Here is a 19,850-nt window from a genome sequence, read left to right on the forward strand (position 1 = left end):
ATAATTACGTCTCGCCTGAAGTTGCTTGAAATCAATTCTCCTTAAATCCTTAAATGAGATTTTCTCATTTTCTGTATTAGGACTTTACTTTTGCCTGGAGCATGAGCTGATTAGGATGTATAATTTTTTTTAACAGTGCTGCAGCTATCTGCATCTTCATTAAGTCCATTTTACCTTGAATGACTGGAATAATTCTTTAATTCCAGATATATAATGGAGTCAGCAAAGGTGAACCCACATCAGTTTAATTGAGGAAAACCACGCAGTGCTTCAGCTTCTAAATTCACCTGTGCAGCGCTATGGTTTAACAGTTTTCCCAGTGGAGACTGCCTTTAAATTCCACGTATGAAAGATGCTTTCAAACAGAAGAAGAGGAAGACGGATCCGGTGTGAGAACCCTGGTTCCTGTGATTCGGCCACAGCCAGGATCTCTAAGGCTTTGCTGTGTCTTTCTTGGTGGGCAGCTCAGGTTCCTTCAATGAGTTATTTTGCCTGAAGCAAGTTAGTCTTGGCACAATTTAGACAAGGAAGCAACGTTCCCACGTGAGTTATCATGAAGAATGAGATTTCAGGAGTAGGGAAAGAACATAAGATTGTTGTAGGCTATCAATAAGGTCTTGTCAGCTTAAGGAGAATCCTGGACGCAAGAGTTTGTCCTCAGGCAGGACCACAAGACTTCTGTCTGGGTCACTTGGTCCTTTTCAGTGATCAGAGCTCTCCTCTCGTCCCTGATGGTCTAGGGGTAGGTGGCCAGGAAGAAAATGCACACTAAGACCTTCAGGACAACATGCCTTTTTTTTTTTTAATTTCTTGTTTTTAATAAATTTTTTTATTTATTGGCTGCATTGGGTCTTTGTTGCTGTGCGCGGGCTTTCTCTAGTTGCAGAGAGTGGGGGCTACTCTTCATTGTGGAGCATGGGCTTCCCATTGCCGTGGCTTCTCTTGTTACGGAGCACCAGCTCTAGGCACGTGGTCTTCAGTAGTTGTGGCACGCAGGCTAAACAGTTGTGGCTCACAGGCTCTAGAGCACAGGCTCAGTAGTTGTGGCACACAGGCTTTGTTGCTCCGTGGCATGTGGGATCTTTCCAGACCAGGGCTCGAACCCACGTCCGCTGTGTTGGCAGGCAGATTCTTAACCACTGCACCACCAGGGAAATCCCAGCACAACATGCACTTTTTAACAAATGCAAGGAGAGGGCATTGCTTTACACAGAGCAATACATTTTCAACTTTGGCATTAACTCATTTTAAAACCTCCAGGTGACCCTTCAAATTCTATGACAGAAAGTTCTCTTTGACTACAACCACCAGTACTGCAAGGAAAAACAAGGCACACTTGACTAATTCCCAAATTGATGTCCACAAAGAAATTCAAGGAAGAAAAATTTATAAAAGAACTTCCACCAACGTCAGACCACTTAGCTAGAACTTTCTGAAGGAAATATATGTATATCTTACATGTGAATGAATTTAAACTCTCTCTAAATCAAGGAACTTGTATAGCCTCGAACTGAAAGCGTACATGCTCAGGACCTGCTCTAATTCTGAGCGTCAGGCAGGCACCCACATGAACCAGCGTACCAGACACCTCCCCGTCTCAGGGTCACAGGTGTCACTGTGGTTGTTGCAACTGCAGGGCACACAGGGAGCCAGCAGTGGGCGTGGTCTCCTGCCATCACCTTCCGGAAGCTTCCCTCTGTGGTAACCAGGTGCGCAGTCCTGAGGGGATGCAAAAGGGCAGGCGATGAACAAAAGACCTGATTAAAAAATGGGCAAAGGACTTGAATAGACAGGTCTCCAAAGAAGACACACGACTAAACCAGCACATGAAAAGATGCTCAGTGTCACTAATCATCATGGAAACGCAAGTCAAAACCCCGATGAGATACCAGCTCACATCCATTAGGATGGCTACTATCAAAAAGAATAAAATAAAAAACAACCCTCCCCCCACCCCCCAGAAAATAACAAGTGTCGCTGAGGATGTGGATAAACTGGAAGCCTGGTGCTTTGCTGGTGGGAATGTAGAAAGGTGTGGCGCTGTGGAGAACAGTATGGTGGTTCACCAAAAAGTTAAAATGAGTTACCGTGTGACCCAACAATTCTGCTTCTGGGTACAAACCCCAAAGAACTGAAAGCAGGGTCTTGGAGACATATTTGCACACCCATGTTTGTGGCAGCATTGTTCACAACAGCTGAAGATGAAAGCAACGCGTGTCCACTGATGAATGGATAAACACAATGTGGTCCATGCAGCCAATGAAATATCATTCAGCCTTAGGGAGGGGAGCGGATTCTGACACACGCTACAACATGGATGAATCTTTAGGGCATCGTGTTAAGTGAAATAAGCCCGTCACAAAAAGACAAATACTGCATTATTCCACTTCCATGAGGGACCTAGAGTAGTAGATTCATAAGGACAGAAGGTAGAAAGGTGAGACTGGGGGAGGGCGTGGGGGGTTAGTGTTTACTGGGTACAGAGTTCCAGTTTTACAAGATGAATAATTCTGGAGATTGGTTGTATAGCAGTGTGAGTGTACGTACCGCTACTGAACTGTACACCTTAGAAATGGTCAAGATGGTGAAGCTTATGTTTATGCCTATTTTACCACAAGTAATTTTTAGAAGGGAAAAATGATGTAATAGATATGCACAGTTTCAGTCATCACTTGGAGCTGCTGTAAAATGCGTGTTTCAACCCCAAACCAGGAAACGGATTTTAACCACAGTCTCCTTACCTGACATGAGAATCCGGCCGTGCCCGGAGGACAGAGGCACTTCTCTAAAAGGGTCGCCACTTCCCTCCTGGGGTGCGGCTCTTCAGCCCTTCTGCCAACCTCCATTGAAATATTTGAGATTCTGTGAAACCGTTGGGTTAAGAAGTGTAAGAGGAGACACTAGTATTTAAAAAGACACTTTCCAGAAACATCACATTACAGAATAATGGTGACACACGTGTGAAACCAGAGCTTTCCTGCCACTGTGGAAGTAGTTATAGAGGAAATGGGTAAAAACACACTAAAAGCACATTAGTCATTACACAGGGACCATCCTCACCCAACACTTTAGAACTTAAGAATAATGCTAGAGAGAGCACACCTGAAAGAACTCGAAGTACTAGTCTGGCCATAACCTAGGTGGCCTGCTTTATGGGATAAGTACTGAATGAGCAGGGGATCGCATTCTTAATATATTGCAATAAAGAAATGGGCACTGCAGTTTAAGGGCAGAAAATAGCAGAACTGTTTTGTTGTTTACATCGAAGATATCCCCATTATGTACTTGTATGTTAGAGCCACATTAATGTAGGAGATGGATAATCTATGTCTCTTTTCACATATTTCATAATAACATTAGTATTTAATAAGGTTTTGGTGAGGAACAGAAATATATATATTATTAAAGATAGGAAGTAACGGGGGGTGAACTGAATCAAATCCCTTCAGTTTGCTTTCAAATAGGAAAAATATTTTGAAAATTCTAGAAGTTTCCAAGTACCTGCTTTGCTGCAGTCCTTGGCCATAAGACGCTTTGATGAGGATGTACTCAATGTTGCTAAGAACAGACATAAAATCTGAGCGTGTGACAGGCTCTTCAGAAACAGAGTTAAAATATTTCCAGAAATTCTGTGGATGAGAAACACAAACCATTAAATTCAGGGTACAGATCCTCAGGGGCATATGAACTTAATTCTTTTAGAAATTTCTCCAGCAGTGAGCCCAGTTCTGTGTGGGACACTAAGTTTAACTGAGGAAGCTCTTGTGTCACCTCCTGGGGCGGCAGCCGTGCCATCTCACTTATCAACAGCCTCACATCACCTCTGGCAGCGCCAGCCACACACAGAGGACGGTCAGTAAACACCTGCTGGAGGAAGGAAAACACACTCTCCAAATTCAAGGGCGTCCAAAGGTTCCGGGCCCTCATGTCCACACAGGTTGAGACTTGTGTACCACGACAAAGGATTTAAGATGCAATTTGCACTAAATTAACAGAAGCCTAAGAGACATTTCTTGAGAATATGAAATTTGAATCTTTGTAGAAATCTTGCTAAACCCATTGGGATTCTGACCCAAGGCCTTCTCCCTCACTCTCTTATTGCAGCAGCTTCAGGGTTTCACTGCCTGCAGAGCAGAGGTCCTAGCCTGAGGGGCGTGTGTGAAACGAGCGCTCCTCACCTCTTTCATCCCCACTTCCTGCTCTTGTCTCACTCCGTTCTTGGGGGCCTGCGCATCCACATAGATGACTTGCTTTCTGGTCCGGCCTCCTCTGATGAGCACTTGGGGTTCCAGGTTGGAGGTGCCGATTCCACTGGAAGAATAGAAGGCCACGCTGTACCGGAGGTTGCCGCCGTAGGCCAGGAGCTGTCGAAGAGTGCAGTGTTGTTTACTTCTGTGGCACAGCACTGATTTAAAAATATTTTATTATAAGCCTGCTGCCATTTGAAGGAAATCTTGATCTTAAAAATATGTCACATGGGTGGAATATGTCTATATGCTTCCGTCTAATTCTACTTAATCATGGATCATTAAGTTGACCCCAGCTATCGCTCTTAAGCAAACGATCTTGAAAAGTTTTAAAACACTTTATGAAGGTGTGATCGGCTGTAAGAAGCTGTCCTTATGTATTGATAGGTTTGGGGATAAGTATACATCCATGAAACCACCACCACCAAAGCCACAGCCATGTCCATCACCTCCCAATGTTTCCTCTTGATGATACCAACAAAGGTAAGCTCCAAGGTAACAAAACAATGTGATAATCACTCTATTTTCAAGCTCCTTTGAATTAAAAATGATCTATAGCCATCAGAGCACGTATTTGCAAGTTTTAAAAATCAGGATGAATTCATACACAGGGTCCTATATTTATATAAACAAAAATGCATACAATGCCTTTCAAGTCTCTTTTTCCCCAAAAATGAGTGCAATTTCTTAAGAAGACCCTCTCAGGTCATACCCTGCAAGCTTGCATTGAGCCTCTTAGTAAGAACGATAAATGTTTGTCGAATGACTGCTTTAAGAAGGAGGAAAAGAATGTGTTTTGAACTTTAAAACATTTTCAAAATTAATGGAGAAATTTAAAGAACCATCCATCTGTTGGGACTTTTATAAGTGCTAACCTTCTCCATCCCCACGTAAAAGAGGAAATTAATAACCACTCCAGTGAGCGGTAGGCCAGCCCAGGCCACTGTGATTTCAAAGTGCACCTGTACCCCCAGGAAATGCGGACGAGCTCTAGGCTGGGTGCGTGTTTCACCTGGTCTCCCTGAAACTGCCCGGGCAGCCGCCAGTAAAACGGCTCTGCATGGACATGACGCCTGACCGTCACGGCATCCAGGAGGACATCAGGGGCCTGGTAATACACTCCCTCGGTCGTGCCCTTGAGGTTACTCTGAGAAACCACACGCAGAAGAGGTTGATCCAAGCCCAGCGTCACCTAGTCATGGAGGGGAGGACAAAGCCACTTTAGAATGTGAATTAACGGGGCACCTTTGATTGTCAGTCTTCCACTGTTTCACACAAAACAGCTTCGTTATTAAAACAAGAATAAGAAAGACTTTTCTTTTAAATTTAAACACCTGGATTAAAATGAACTGAAAATGCCTTTAAACCACCGCATTGAGGGTCAGACTTTTGCTATACTGGGCAATGTTCAACTACATGAAGGAGACTGCTGAGATGGTGCAGTTTTCTCTTCACTCCAACTAAAGCTGCAGACAGATTAGCATAGGGCAACACAGAGGCCTTGGTTCCCACTCCACTCACTTCCTGGACAGCAGAGGCAGAGCTGATTCTTAGCTAACCCAAATCAGCTTCCTAGAATTTCTGACGCAGTAAGAGCAAAATTTAATGTAAGTACTCGACTGTCTCTCCCACCCTCAGCCAGCTCCCAAGGGTAGAGGATGGAAAACAGAACATTTAACTGCATGGGCAACCCACCGGCATCCTCACGTAGCCCTCGGCCTCCGAGCAGAGCTGTGACAGCCCAAAGCAGAAGCACAGGGTGCACCCACGAGGGTCCGCCTCCTCCAGAGCGAAGGTGCCAGCTCGACACTCCCTGCACTGGGGGCCAACCACATTTTCCTAAAGGGGACAAAGTGACAGACTCATCTTTACCTGAACAAAGGGCAACACGGTTTCTGAACAAACAGCGATGGAAAAAGACACAGAAATAATTTTGGATCAACAGACACTGCTGAACTAGCTGCTCCTTAGGTTGGTTCCTTAACCTCTCTCTGAGCATCAGTTCTCTCAGACTCAGTGATTCCCCAACTCAGCTCATCACCCGAATTGTCTTGGAAGCTTTCAGAAAATGCAGACTCCCTGGTGAGCCTCCTGGAGGTGGAGAGCCATGGACCAGATGACGATTAGGGCAGGTCCTCCTGTGCTGACCGTCCGTGGTGAGAACTGCACCCATGATGTGGTGAACCAGGCACACGTCCACTGATGTTCCCGTTACCCCGCAGCCACAAGAGTGGATGAGGAAGCCACCCCTTCCTCTTCCCCCGCCACTAATCAAAATGAGGTTTCCATCTCCCAGCTCCTGGGAGAGGACCAGAGAAAGTGGCCAAGGACCTTGTAATAGCAAAGCACAACGGGAAAACCAATGGAAATACACAGAGTTGAGTATGATGTTGAAATCTAACCTCCTGGGAAGATAATGCACACAAATGTCTTCCAGTGTGGCCAGCACGCATAAGAGAATAATCACTTACCAGCTATGAAATCACAAATCTTCCCAAAGCCCTGTGTTATCTATTTGACCTGTGTATTCAAGACAGATCAGCTACTCTGCCAACTGGAACATATGATAGAAAACTCAGCGTGTTTTTCAAATCAGTCCCATCATCTGACACTTGTAATAAACAGAACAAATTCCATCTAAAGAATCATCCGTCATTCTAGAAAAGCATACATGGAATTTAAACCCAGACCCAGAAGGCGGCGTGAACTCCCTATGAGAAGCGTCTAAGAGCCAGGTGCTTATTTAAATAGTTAAAGCCCCGAAGTCAGAATGCCTAGTCGGAGGGAGGGAGGAAGCGGGGCTGAGGGCCAGTACCTTGCAAGAGCAGCTTCCGGTCTCCTGGGCACAGTTGCAAAGGCCCTGTTCCCGGTCACAGGTGTCGGCCAGGGTCCCTCTCAGGTCGCAGTCACAGGCCGCACAGTCTGGAAAGTCTCTGTACCCCACAGAGCACTGGTCGCATGTCTGTCCACCGAATGCAGGCTTACATTGGCAATGGCCAGTGAGCACATCACACTGATGACTGGCTGACCCCACGCTGCTGCAATTGCAGGGCTGCGAGAAAAAAAAACTAACTAAATAAAAAGGCAGCTTTTACATTTTCATAATGTGCACATATGGGGATTACAGGGAAACACAAAACGTGGGGAAATTATACAAACGAATGGACTTCTCTCATTATTGCCACACGGACTCACTTTGCCACAAGCCACCAAGAGGCCAGGATTTACACTGCTGGACGTCAGTGAACCTTTGTGACACGTGCAGGCTGGGCCACAGCCGTGGCCTGAAATTCAATCTCCTTAATAGGTCAAGGCAGTCCAGCAAATTATTTTAGAAGTCAAGTAACGTTCCCTCTGTTTTCAAAACTCAAACTCTAAGTTTAACCCACAAAAGTAACATAGAAAAACAGAACCATTGAAGACTGGACATACCCTCTCCCCAGGGAAGTGATTTATGCCCTTCTCCTGGAAGACAGCATATATTGCAGAATGTATTTAAAGAGCACCAAACTCAAATTTTGATCTTCTAACCATCAATTCCAAGCTAAGCTCTTGAAGAAAATTTAGAATATTGTATTTTAAGGATGCCGCTTCTTCCACTTTGATTCCTACAATCGGTACTGAGTTTTGAACAGAAGCCATGAAGCTACTCAATAGGTTAAAATCAAGCAAATAGATAAAAGAAAAGGAAGGAAACCTGACAGCAAAGTCATTCCCAGTTGAGAAAATGTGCAGGTGACAGTGCACACCTGACATCCACGCTCCAGGTCGTGCCCCCAGTGTCCGTCCGCACACTCCTCGCACGCCGCGCCCCGGGTATGAGGCGGGCAGACACACTCCCCCGACTCCGGGTCACAGGTGTTCTGGGTGTGAGCACAGCTGCAGGCTACGGCAGAGACACAGGGTGTGGTTACAGATCAGGACTGTCGGGCCAGCTGAAGGGCTCATAGTGGAAGCTGCAAGTTATTTCCCTTGTGTCCATCATCTCACCCACTCTCCCAGCTCCTGAAGGAGACCTCGCGATACCCAGACCCCGCCACGTCTCGAGGGAGGTGGGTGCTGCTCCTCATGGAGGGATGCCGCTGGACAAGAGGTGCTCAGGACACAGTGGGAGAAACAGAGAAAAGACAAGGAAAGGCCTCGACAGGTGGGGAGAACGGACAGCTAACACTTACTGAGTACTTGTTTGCCAATCACCGTGCCAAGGACTTGAAGTACAATCTGGACAGTAACTCCTGGATGGAGTCCGTGATCAGCTTCTCCGTTTTATAGATGAGGAGACCAAAGCTAAGTAAAGTCATTAGTCTAAGCTCACACAGTTAGTACAGCCTGACCAAGACTTATGGACTTTACCCAGAAAAGGGATCAGGAAATAGAAAAAGGTATGAAATCTTACATGTTCAGAAAAAAACCTAAAGGAACTTAACAGAATTATTCCGAAGTCAAAGGAGAGCCCAAAGAAAAGTCTGGGAATTACAATAAAGTCTCAAACACTGAATTCAAGAGCTTACGTGTACAGCCACCGTCCTGGTAGGCATAGAAGCCACGGGCACACGTGTCGCACCTCTCCCCAGCTACACCTGGGACACAGCGACACTGGCCTTCCTCCGTGCAGTCGTCAGACAGGGAGCCCGATGCGCTGCAGTTACAGGGCAGGCAGCCGAGCCCCATGTCCAACCCGTAGTAGCCGTGCTGTTTCACCAGGCAGGACCCAGGAAAACAAAATACATTTTAGTAAGTGACTAGTACCTACTAGAACATTTCCCAAATCAACAACTGCAAGTGTCATAGACTCAAAGCGTTCGTGACATCCTTCCACTGCTCTGTAAACCGACTACGTCCTCTCCAGATAGGACCACGCAGCCGTGTTGCAGGAACCCGCTCTGTCTGCCGGTCGTGATTCCACTTCATTTGAACCCGTTAAGGCAACAGTTATAGACGTCAACACTGACACACACGTTAATTGTATGCAATGACCGGGAGATGTCTTACCAAGCACTGGTCACACTGCTGTCCGGTCACGTGCGGTTTGCAGTCACAGAGTCCAGTCTCAGGGTGGCAGACAGCAGAAAGGGAGCCTTGGCTGTGGCATTCACAGGCTAACACACACAGAAGACATATTTGTGGCCGTTTCTGGATATGGCTGTTATAAAATCCCTTAATCCCCAAAGGAGAAATTTTGAATATTCATGTTTCAAATTATAAAATGAAAACAAAATTACTGCTTTGCAATCACTTTAAAAAATTAGTATTTTTCTGAAAGAGTGAGCCAAAATAAGGTTGGTGGAAGCTTTTTTTCATCATAGAGAAAAAAAAAATTACTGAAACTATTACGGTAATAATGTGCAAATGAACTTAACCAATTTCATGAATTCCTTGAAATTTTTTAAGAGTCATCAATGTATATCAACTAATCTTCATAAAAAACATGCAAAGAAGATTTCAAAATCAATTTAGCTACTTGCTCATTCCAATCATATATATTTAATACTTTAAAGCTCAGTTATAGTGACCTAGATAACTAATATTACAGTTCATAATTTAATGAAATGTTTCCCTGTTCTGAGCCATGAGTCCTCTGAGGTTCTTACCTTCTGGCCAGATGCTTCAGTTTTATCTACAGCCAGAATACTGATATTTAAAGCTACAGAGTAACCCCCTTCTCAAAGTGATGCAATTTAACGTGTCCAAGGAACGTTTAATTGATATTCATACCACAGCTGTCAATATGTGCTTCTTTTAAAATCTGTAATACGTTCACTGATAGGGTCTCCCACGACACGTACTATTTATGAATTCTTGAGCTCGGATGTGCACACTCTCTGTCCTCTGGTATAACCACGGAAGAAAAGCGTCGCGAGTTATCTCAAGCCCAAGCACACTTTGTGTGGCAGCCTCTGTGGGGCAGAGCAGGGGTGGGCGCTGGGAAGTGGAAGGCTGGTGGTCAGAGGAAGGGGGTGGGATTCTGCCTCTTTGCTTGTCTACGGCCACGTCACTGGGCCTCTCCCTCCATGGGTCTCCGTGGTGTAAGAGGACCCTTACAGCCCCTGCAGGAGGCTGGTCAAGTGACAGGGGCCCCACACCCTGCTGCTGGTTCCTGTAGCTTAACTTTTATTGTCTGTATTTCAATGCTTTGGCTCTGGGGCCTTGCTGACCCTGGAGAGATGGCTGCACCCAGAACTAGTCAATTTCCAGAGACAGTAAACAGCTCACCTGCCTGAATGCCTTTCATAGGCAAACCATCCAATCCAGAGCCCATACCCCATGCCTTCCTCACTGGCTCTCAGGATCTTCTGGGCCCTGACATTCCACTGTCCTCCTGTCCTAGTCACCCCAGGGCCAGGCCTCAGACAACAGGCACAGCCCCTCGGCCCCAGGACCTGATGAGACGATTCAGACCAGCCAGTCTGCCCTTTTCTTCCTGCAGATAAAGGCTCCTGCCCACACTTCCCCTCCTGACCAACCCGGGTGCTTTCCGGCATGGCCAGCCCTATGCTGTGAGGTGTCCCCTCCGCTCCCCCTCCGTTCCCGCGGCCTGGCATCCAGAGTGACAAACTGCCTTTGCGATGGTGATCCTCTCCTGACCTGCTGGCCTTGCTGTACCGAAATAATAATAAAGCCTGTATATAAAACAGTCCTCAGCCTCCAACCACTCTCAGCTGTCTCCCATGGAAAACATCACACACACACACACTTTCACTCACACCCCCACCCCCACCCCTTAACTCTCTGAGGCTCCATCCCCTCCCTCCCTCCCCCTTAGCACCATCCAATCCTGCATCCCAACTTCTGCAATCCTGCCCTCCTGGCCCCTTGGCTGCTACAACTGCTGCTCCTAAAACACCCAGGACTCCCGGGTGCAGATCCAGTGAGTAGATCCCATCTCCATCCTGATGCATCTTCCGATGGGATGGGCCACTGACCCCTCTCCCCCTTTGAACCCCTCTTACTGAGGTTTCAGGACCCCCACTCTACGGTTTCCTTCCTCTCTCTCTTGTATTTCCCTCTGATCCTCTCCTCTGCTTCTCACTCAAACCCCATCCTTCCTCTGGGGAATATTCCAAGTTCACTTCAGGTATGACCATCACCAAATATTGATGATGATAACATCACATTTATCACTCACCCGTCGCCTTGTGTCTCCAAGTTACAGTCAATGTGTGAAATAAATGAATTAACCTTCAGAACAAACATACAAGGGAAGCCCTGTAATTTCCTCTATTTCGGGGTGAGAAATCTAACACTTAGAAAGGTGATCTGCCACAGATCACACTGCTATTAGCAGTTATCCTTCTAAAACAACAATTATAATAGCAATTATTAATAAAAATTGTTCATTATAAATAATACTAATTTAAAACATCTGGCCATTACCCTCTGCCAGGTTCTTTACATGTATTTTAATTCTCATAAGAACCCTACAATATAAAAACTATACCTACTTAAGTTATTTCACACAAGGTATCTTTAGTACTAGAGCTCAGGGGGGTTCCCACAATGCTTTCTCCCTCCACGCCACTCTCTGCCCTGGACCACTGTGTCCACAGCCATCTCTGCAGCTACCATGCCAAAGCGGGTGTCAGTAATACTGAATCCTGGAATTTTTACCAGGTTCACCTAACAAAATACGGCATTGTGTTATCATGTGGAGACCTCTGGGAAGTTCATAAGAGGGACTCCTATTATAGACCTGGAAGGATTTCTAGTGAAATATTCAGAAACAGTTGTACGAATTCATCTCATCAAAGCTAGGAATGGAAAAAAGGAGATAGAAAAAGAATAAAAAGTATAAATGCTCAGAAACTAGAGAGAGCCCGGACAGGATCAGCCCATAACCAGTCCAGCTGCCTGGGCCAACAACGTGGACCCAGTCCCAAATCCCATCTGCTCTGAGCCTCCCCCCTCGACTCTCCAGTCATCCCTAAGACCTTCTATTTTATATTTGCCCTTTAATCCCATGGCAAAATGCTGTCTCAGCTTTGTCAATGTGGTTGCACGTAAAGGAAAACTTTTAAATATGTTTGAACAACTTGGGTGAATGAATCCACTTCTTCAACAATACATTTGATATAATCTAAGTACAGATCAAATATTTCTGATAAGAACCTAGCAACCTAATTGAGATGGGCTATAAAACCACACACTGAATTTTGAAGACTCAGTATTAAAAAGAAAGCAATTATCTCATTAATACTCTGAAAACTTGCTTACATGATAAAATGATAATACTTTCTATATATTGAGTTAAATAAAATGTATTATTAAAATGTATTTCACCTGTTTTTTATACTTTTTGTTGTACAACAAAGGGAGTCCAACTCGAGGATGGAAGATGCCTTAGAGGACTGGGGCGGGGAGGGTGGGGGGGACTCGAGGAGGGGGGAGTCAAGGAAGGGAGGGAATACGGGGATATGTGTATAAAAACAGATGATTGAACTTGGTGTACCCCCCCCCAAAAAAATCTACAGTTTACTTTGGAAAATGATACAAAAGCTAACAAATAACATATGTATATAATAAATTGCAGAATTTAGCAAAAATGGTAGTGAAAAAAAAAAAGGTGGTTACTAGAAAATTTTAAATCACATGTACAGCTTACATTACTGTTGGAAAGCATAGATACAGAAAAATAATAAAAATTACTGCTTTTATTACTAGCAATTATAATAACTACCACTTATTCACTGTCTAGAATTTTAATTTGTTATCTCATTGACTTTTCAGAAAGTCCCTAGTGTATACATATAATTATGTCCATCTGATATATGAGGAAATAGTGGCTAGGAGAGGTTAATAAATTTGCCTAATGTCACACGGCTGGTTGGAGACCAACCCTGGACTCTACCCTACCTCAGTCAGACTCCAAAGCCCTGAATCCACACACGTGCCTCTCTCCTATGCCATCGTGTGTAGCTCCCAAATAGACTTGGGATTTTCAAGTCTGATAAATACATTTCCAACCCCAATCACAGTACTTAGTAGAGTGCGTGGGAAGTAACAGACACAATGGATGACAAATGAACTGAGAGATGAATCATCAAGGTTTGCAGTAAGGATGAAAAGAAATGCCATGAGAATTGCGAAAGCGTTCCGTAAACTTTGAAGCTTTATACAATTACCAGTTATCATAATTATCTTCCTATGATAACCTATCAAGGTGCTGAAGGTCAGGTTCCTAGACCCAGGGCAATAGAAGCTTGTCCATCTCTGGACGTGGTCCTAGGAAAGCATCTTTTCTGTATCACCAGCTCCCCCTTGTGTCTCCACATTGTAATAGCACAGTAGGGCTTCAGCATTTATAGAAATTACCAAAATAATTGATAATTGTCACTTTTACTCTCCCATTCCTTTTTCAAGAACTGTGCCAAAAAAATCTGAGAGCTGTATCAGCCCTGAGGCTATAAGCTTGTCATCCTGGGAATTTGAAGATCTACTTTTCTCAGTGACTGGTTCTACATAGTCTGTAATTTCAAGGGTCTGAACAGAGCCCTGTAGAGCAACCTGGGGATCGGTGGCTCAGGCACAGACCACTGAGACGCACCAATTTGGGGGAGCCAGGGTCTCCCCATTTCCCCCTCCAGACCTGAAATCCCATCTGCCTCACGAAGCCCTAGCATCTCCCTGACAAATGGGATAGGTTTCCTTCACCTCCTTGGTCCCTGGGAGCCGTGCCAGCACTTGTGGAGCACCACTTTCTCCTGAAGTGCAAGGGCGCACGTTTTCTAGGCCATTTGACCTTCATTTGGGGTAAGTGATCAAGGTAAGCCAGTGCAGATGGAGTCAAGGGAACTCCTGGCCCGAGCACTTTTTGAAGCAAGTAAGTAGATGGATGGAGACTTCACAGGGTGATCAATAATGCACCCAACCGCACGGCACACACACTCACCGCGGCAGTTTTTCGCGGTCACAGCGTCCCCGTAGAACCCATCGGCACACCTCTCACAGTGGGGGCCGTCGGTGTTCCCAATGCATCTCAGACATTCTCCGGTGACAGAATCGCAGCTCCCGGCCTCCGAGGGGTCCACGTTGCCGCTGCAGTTACACGGGACACAGGAATCTCCCGGCACCGTTGGGTTTCCATAGTAACCGTCTGCGCATCTGTGTAAAAGATTGAGAGAGGGATGCACACAAATGCAGTTACTGTAGACATTACCCCACCACCCAGGGCCTCTCTGAGTGGTTCATCAGTCAGACTGACTCTTTACCTAAAATTTACTGTGAGAGGAAGTTCAGGCATTCAGATTCCCGTCACTCACTGGGAGGCACAGGGAGTGCGTCCCAAAGGATCCAGACATCCCCCGGGGACATGCTCCAGCCCCAGGCAATTCGACCCGCATCCCACCAGTCGGGGATGTCACCTCCCCGGAGTCCAGCCAGACCTGGCACCAAGACTTACACGTGGGAAAGACAACCCTGGCTTCTAGGCACCAGAAGACAGCTATTCAATCAAACCATCCCTCACTGATGGAATTATCCAGAGTAATGGGATATTCAAATGTGTGAACAGAAGCACTGACTCCAGGCTGCTTCCTATTGTTATTGATGAAAACTCAGATTAGCTCAAGGAGATCAAACAATTCCCAGGGACTCTGAACATTAATTTTTTAACTGATCAATTGGCTTTTCTCTAGGATTCTGAGAAATAATAATTACATACCCAAAACTCTAAAACCACACTCAACCAAACATTTAAGAATAAACACATAGAATTTACAGTAAACAAATTTTTGGAAACCAGTCGAGTGAAGCAGAGTACCTCTCACACCAAATCCCCGCGTATCCCGGGGCACACTGGTCACAGACCACTTCGTCCCCATCATGGAGGTGGCAGGTGGGGCTGAAACTGACAAAGCAGAAGAAATAAATGCAATTTTCCAGTGGATGGTGCAGAATTCCTAAACATTAAACTGCTTAGATTCTACTACACTTGTCCTTACAGACTTTCACTGGGACCTCACTCCTTAGCCCAGAACCCAAGGCCACCAGCCACGCAGCACCCCCGTGGGCAGTGGACACTCCCTGCTCCTGCGTGATCCTCAGCCTGGGCTGCACTTCTTTGCTCCAGCTGGGTTCACCAGCTCACCCCCGACGCCCAGCTCAATGGTCCCCTCCTCCAGGAGGCCAGCCCTGATGCTCAAGCTGAGTTCCTCTGGCACCAGGCTGCCTGCCTCAGAGCTGCCCACACTGACCAAGAGTGAGCTCGCTCACAGGACAGAGCCAGGGGGCTCTGCACTTCAACAAGTGTAACCAGCTTCCGCAGAGGCCCCCATGCAGACCGAGATCGCTGCCCGCTCCATTCCCGGGTCTTGGGAGGACCATGAAGGGAGGCCTGGGGGCTGTTAAGAGGCCCCCACAGTTTCATCAGGGCAGCCCTGATTGCTGTTTTATACACCGGAGTTCCAAATAAAAATCCCTGTGGGGAAATCCTCAAGGCACGGGTTGGGGAGAGTTCTGAAGGGTAAACAGTGAGAGAGGCTTCCAAACCGCTGGTCTGGGGATGCAGGAGCCCCAGAATGATGGGCGAGGCCTTGACTGTAGCTGTCCTCCACCTCCCCTCGTGCTCTGTGCCCAGGACCAGCTGCAGCAGCTCCTCAAACCGGATCTGCTCCTCCCGCTGCCAGACCTCAGCACCACCTCCTCCTGCCAGACCTCAGCACCACCTCCTCTTGCCGAGAGCCCTTCTCTGCTGCCTTCAAACTCCCTCTCGTCCTTCAAGTTTCAGGTGGAGAGCTTCCTCAGGGAGTCACCCTGCCAATCCCCTCTGCTCAGTGGACACACCTCCTCTGCCCTCATGACCACACTGTGGATTCCGTGGCGCTAGCAGCCACGGGACGAACAGGCTGATACTCAGCACACCTACCATGACACCCAGCACATACCAGGCGCTCGATAGAGATTTGTTGAATCAACTAAATGAATTCAGCCCATTCTCAATGAGCCTCATGTTTACATATTTTGGTCATTAGCTCAAATACTCCTGAAGCCCAGGAATATGTTTTATTCATCTCTGATCCCCTCTACCTCCTAGCCCAGTGGTAGGCGCACAACACATACGTGTGAAGGAAGTGATGGCCAACATTAGAGCAAGAGGAAAACAGGCCATGCAAACGTCCTTGCCATCACACAACCTGCTTTACATAATTTAACACATCAAACTTAAAAAAGAGAGAGAGAATCTATTCCTCCATCTCTAATCCCAATTAATTACCACGGGGAAAATTCACACTCTCATTACATATAGGTTTTGCTCTGAAAACATAAGTGCCCATCTGGATGGAGGCCCAGGCCACATGGGAAGGGCTGGCTGGTGGAGGAGCCGGGCTTACTTGTTGGAGGCCGCGGAGAGCGGGCAGGCACACGGCTGGCAGTCCCCAGGGGTCCCTCGGGAAGGCAGCCCGTAGAAGCCAGGCAGGCAGCGCTCGCACTGGTCCCCAGTGGTGTTGTGCTGGCACGCCTAGGGCACACGCGTGGGAAGACTCGACTCAGGCCTCCTTAAAGGAGTCTCAGATTCATCTACAAATGACTTGAAGTCCAAGCGAAAAAAAAAGACAAAACGCTAAAGCAAGTCACCAAACTCTCTCACATGAGGAGGCGTTGCCTGTCTCCAGATTCGCTGATAGAAATTTTTTATTTGTGTAAACGGGAAGCCTGAGGGCTTTCACTTCTAACCGTGGCAGAGTGACTGCCACCAGCCTCGCCCTCTGTAGGAACGAAATACAACACGTCGCCGAGCTGTGCTCAGACCCCGGACGCTGGAGGCTCAGGGTGCGGACCCTGAGGCACGGGGGCAGCGGGATGCGTCCTGCAACCGCAGGTCTTCCCCCCTCGAGACAGTCCAAAAGAATCCCTGAATTGACACCAAGGCGTGGAGAACATCGCAAATGGTAAATATGTCAATCAGCACTAAAGACTTCTCTTCCTCATTTAAAACGCCTCTTTAGACAGGGAAATGACATGAAATTACCCTGCGTCAGGTGTAGCGGGTGTGTGGGAGGCGGGGGACGGGCCGCTGGGCTGAGTGCCAAGCAGCACTAAGCCCCTGGGCGGCTTCTCTTCTGCATGTTCCTCCCCAGGCTCCTCTTCTCCCGTGACTCGGTCTCTCCAGGTCTTGCCAGGCCTCCCCATCACCCCCATCCCGTGCTGATGCCACCCAGACCCTTCTCCTACAACCCCTGCCCTCTCCTGCCTGTACTCCCCGCCCCAGCCCTGCCTGTGGGTCCTCTCCTCTCATTTCCTCTCCCCTGGGGTCCTCCATGTCCTTTTACACCCCACCTTTTAAAGCCACTCATTTTACACACATTTAGTGGACATTTTTCAGCCAACAATTTAAATAATATTTCCAGTTTCTAACTACACACTTTTCTATCATTCCCGAGACTGATAAAAGTTTTCCCATCTATTCAATTTAACTGGACTATAAACACGTGTATTACATCCTCTATATCAGGGTGTCACCAGTTTTATTTCAGGTTATCCTGGACCAGAGCTTCCAAATTTGAAGGTGTATACAGATTGTGTGGGTTAAATGTTGACCGATTTGGGAGGTCTGCAATTTTGAGTTTCTAAAAAAGCTTCCAGATGATGCCCCTGAGCTTTTTTTTCTTTTCATCCCCCATATGACCTTGGTTTTGATCACTGACCCAAATCGATTCACAATGCAACTGGCCTTAGTAAAGAGCTATATGCTTATGCTAAAGTATTATGCAAAATACCTAGTTTCACTAAAATATATATGATTATGCTCAATTACAAAATGTCTCTGATTTGCTTTCTTTGCTCAAAGAGCCAGATTGGGTCTTCTTTCTCTTTGGGAAAACTATGATGTAGTTCTGTTGGAAAACCTGCTGAAGGTCTGTTTCAACGCTTTCTCAGGAGGGTGCCAGCACCCCTTTAAGTGACAGTCCCCGTCGGTGGGTCTGGAACGTGAAGGGACAGGAATGCTCCTCTCCTTGGGGAGCAAACACATTTTCTCTTGAATGGAAAAGGAAAGAAAAGCATCTTCTCTTGATTGGAAAAGAAAAACCAGAAGGGTCCAAGACATGCACAACTGCATTTTATGCCCCTGTCTTCGCAAAGAAAAGAAATCGATTTCTCCTTGGCGTAAGAGCAGAGAGAGCTCAGAGAAGAGAATAAGGACACAGGTAAACTATGGACTCTGGGTGACTGTGATGTGTCAGTGAGGGGTCACCAATTGTAGCAAATGCACGGCTCTGATGGGGGTGTTGATGATAGGGGTGTATGAGCGTGGGTGCTGGCAGGGGGTAGACTGAAAATCTCTACACCTTCTCAACTTTGCTGTAACCTCTTTAAAAAGTCTTAAAAAAAAAAAAAAGAACAGGAACACTAAGAACAACTGGAAACTTCTCTCTAAGAAACTGTATATTAGGAGTCAACCCCTAGAATCTAGATAACTATACAAGGCCAGGAGATATTAACAGCTGTACAAAAGGAAGAATTAAAGGTTTCTTTTTAAAACAGAATTTAAAAAGCAAAGTAGATTAAATAGATAAGTGATGCTACCAAAGTTTTTATATTTCCCTGTATTCCAATCTAAATTTTTATTATTTTTGCTCCTTTAATTATTTAAAAAAGGAAAAATATTAATTTCACAGCAGAAAAACCTGGCGGGGGCCCCCTCATCCGAGTGACCCAGGTTAATTAACATCCCCAGGAAGAAGACTGGCATCAGGGACCCTGACAGCACACACTAGGAGGGCACATCACCTTCACGTCCCTTTGCCAAAAATGCATAACCTCAACCTCATCACAAGAAAGTGGACCAGCCCCAGCTGAGGGCCGGGCAAAAGAACGTGCAAAGATCTCAAACATGTCCTAGTCCTGAAAACAAGGAACCATCACAGCCTGAAGGAGGCGAAGCCACTAAATGCAGTGTGGGACCCTGGGTTTGCTGCTGGAGAGGGAAAGGATGAAACCTGAAGGCAGTCTGACGTTTAGCTGAGGGGACTGTGCCATGTTAACTTCTGAGTTTTGACAACTGTACACATTGTATAAGAGGAGCAGCCAGGGAGGCAAGGTGAGGCTTACGCAGGAACTCTCTAGCCTATTATTCTAACCTGTCTGTAAATCTGAAATTATTCCTAAAAAAATTTAAAACCATAAAAATTATTATTTACTATACTTAGAGCTTTAAGGCTATTTAGCATCTTCCCTTTCACTGGCGTATATACTTTTGTAAATATATATTAAGAGAAGCACGTGCAAATCCTCTTCCAGCCTACCCGTCACTAAAGACACATAGGTCTTTAGTGGCACAACCATGATCTGCTGGCCACCCCCCAAGTGTTGGCAGAGGCCTCCAAACCCAAACGGCAGAGGGAGAGAGGTTTTAAAAAAGCAACAACCTCATCAAGCAGTGAGAAGCGGCAACTGAGGAACTTAACCATGCCATCCTCCAGACGTCTCACTTACAGGACAAAGCCACGGACAAAGAACAAAACGAAAGCCTGTACTTACAAAGAAAAAGAAAAATTACGCTCTTAAGAGAAAAAGCAATTGGTGGCATCATGCCGAGATCTTCCCCACGGGTCTGATCATGAATTTTCCCTAGCCCTTTCCCAATCTCTTCTGGAGAAAGCATGAACC

At 46.3% G+C, this 19,850-nt stretch overlaps 1 protein-coding gene across 1 annotated transcript in view; it reads right to left on the bottom strand.

Annotated features, from left to right (window-relative positions):
- The window catches only part of LAMA1 (laminin subunit alpha 1), a 124,346-nt gene that overhangs the window by 50,817 nt on the left and 53,679 nt on the right, over nt 1-19,850 (bottom strand). Inside the window, exons 17-29 of the mRNA XM_057698208.1 lie at nt 16,574-16,701; nt 15,004-15,090; nt 14,134-14,345; nt 9,240-9,346; nt 8,759-8,939; nt 7,997-8,133; nt 7,063-7,299; nt 5,943-6,086; nt 5,260-5,439; nt 4,179-4,364; nt 3,502-3,629; nt 2,742-2,862; nt 1,582-1,719 (exon numbers count right to left, since the gene is read on the bottom strand). Coding sequence (XP_057554191.1) covers nt 1,582-1,719; nt 2,742-2,862; nt 3,502-3,629; nt 4,179-4,364; nt 5,260-5,439; nt 5,943-6,086; nt 7,063-7,299; nt 7,997-8,133; nt 8,759-8,939; nt 9,240-9,346; nt 14,134-14,345; nt 15,004-15,090; nt 16,574-16,701 — 1,986 coding nt within the window. The remainder of the gene's footprint in view (nt 1-1,581; nt 1,720-2,741; nt 2,863-3,501; nt 3,630-4,178; nt 4,365-5,259; nt 5,440-5,942; nt 6,087-7,062; nt 7,300-7,996; nt 8,134-8,758; nt 8,940-9,239; nt 9,347-14,133; nt 14,346-15,003; nt 15,091-16,573; nt 16,702-19,850) is intronic.

Source organism: Hippopotamus amphibius, chromosome 11 (assembly GCF_030028045.1).
Source record: "Hippopotamus amphibius kiboko isolate mHipAmp2 chromosome 11, mHipAmp2.hap2, whole genome shotgun sequence".
Lineage (NCBI taxonomy): Eukaryota > Metazoa > Chordata > Mammalia > Artiodactyla > Hippopotamidae > Hippopotamus > Hippopotamus amphibius.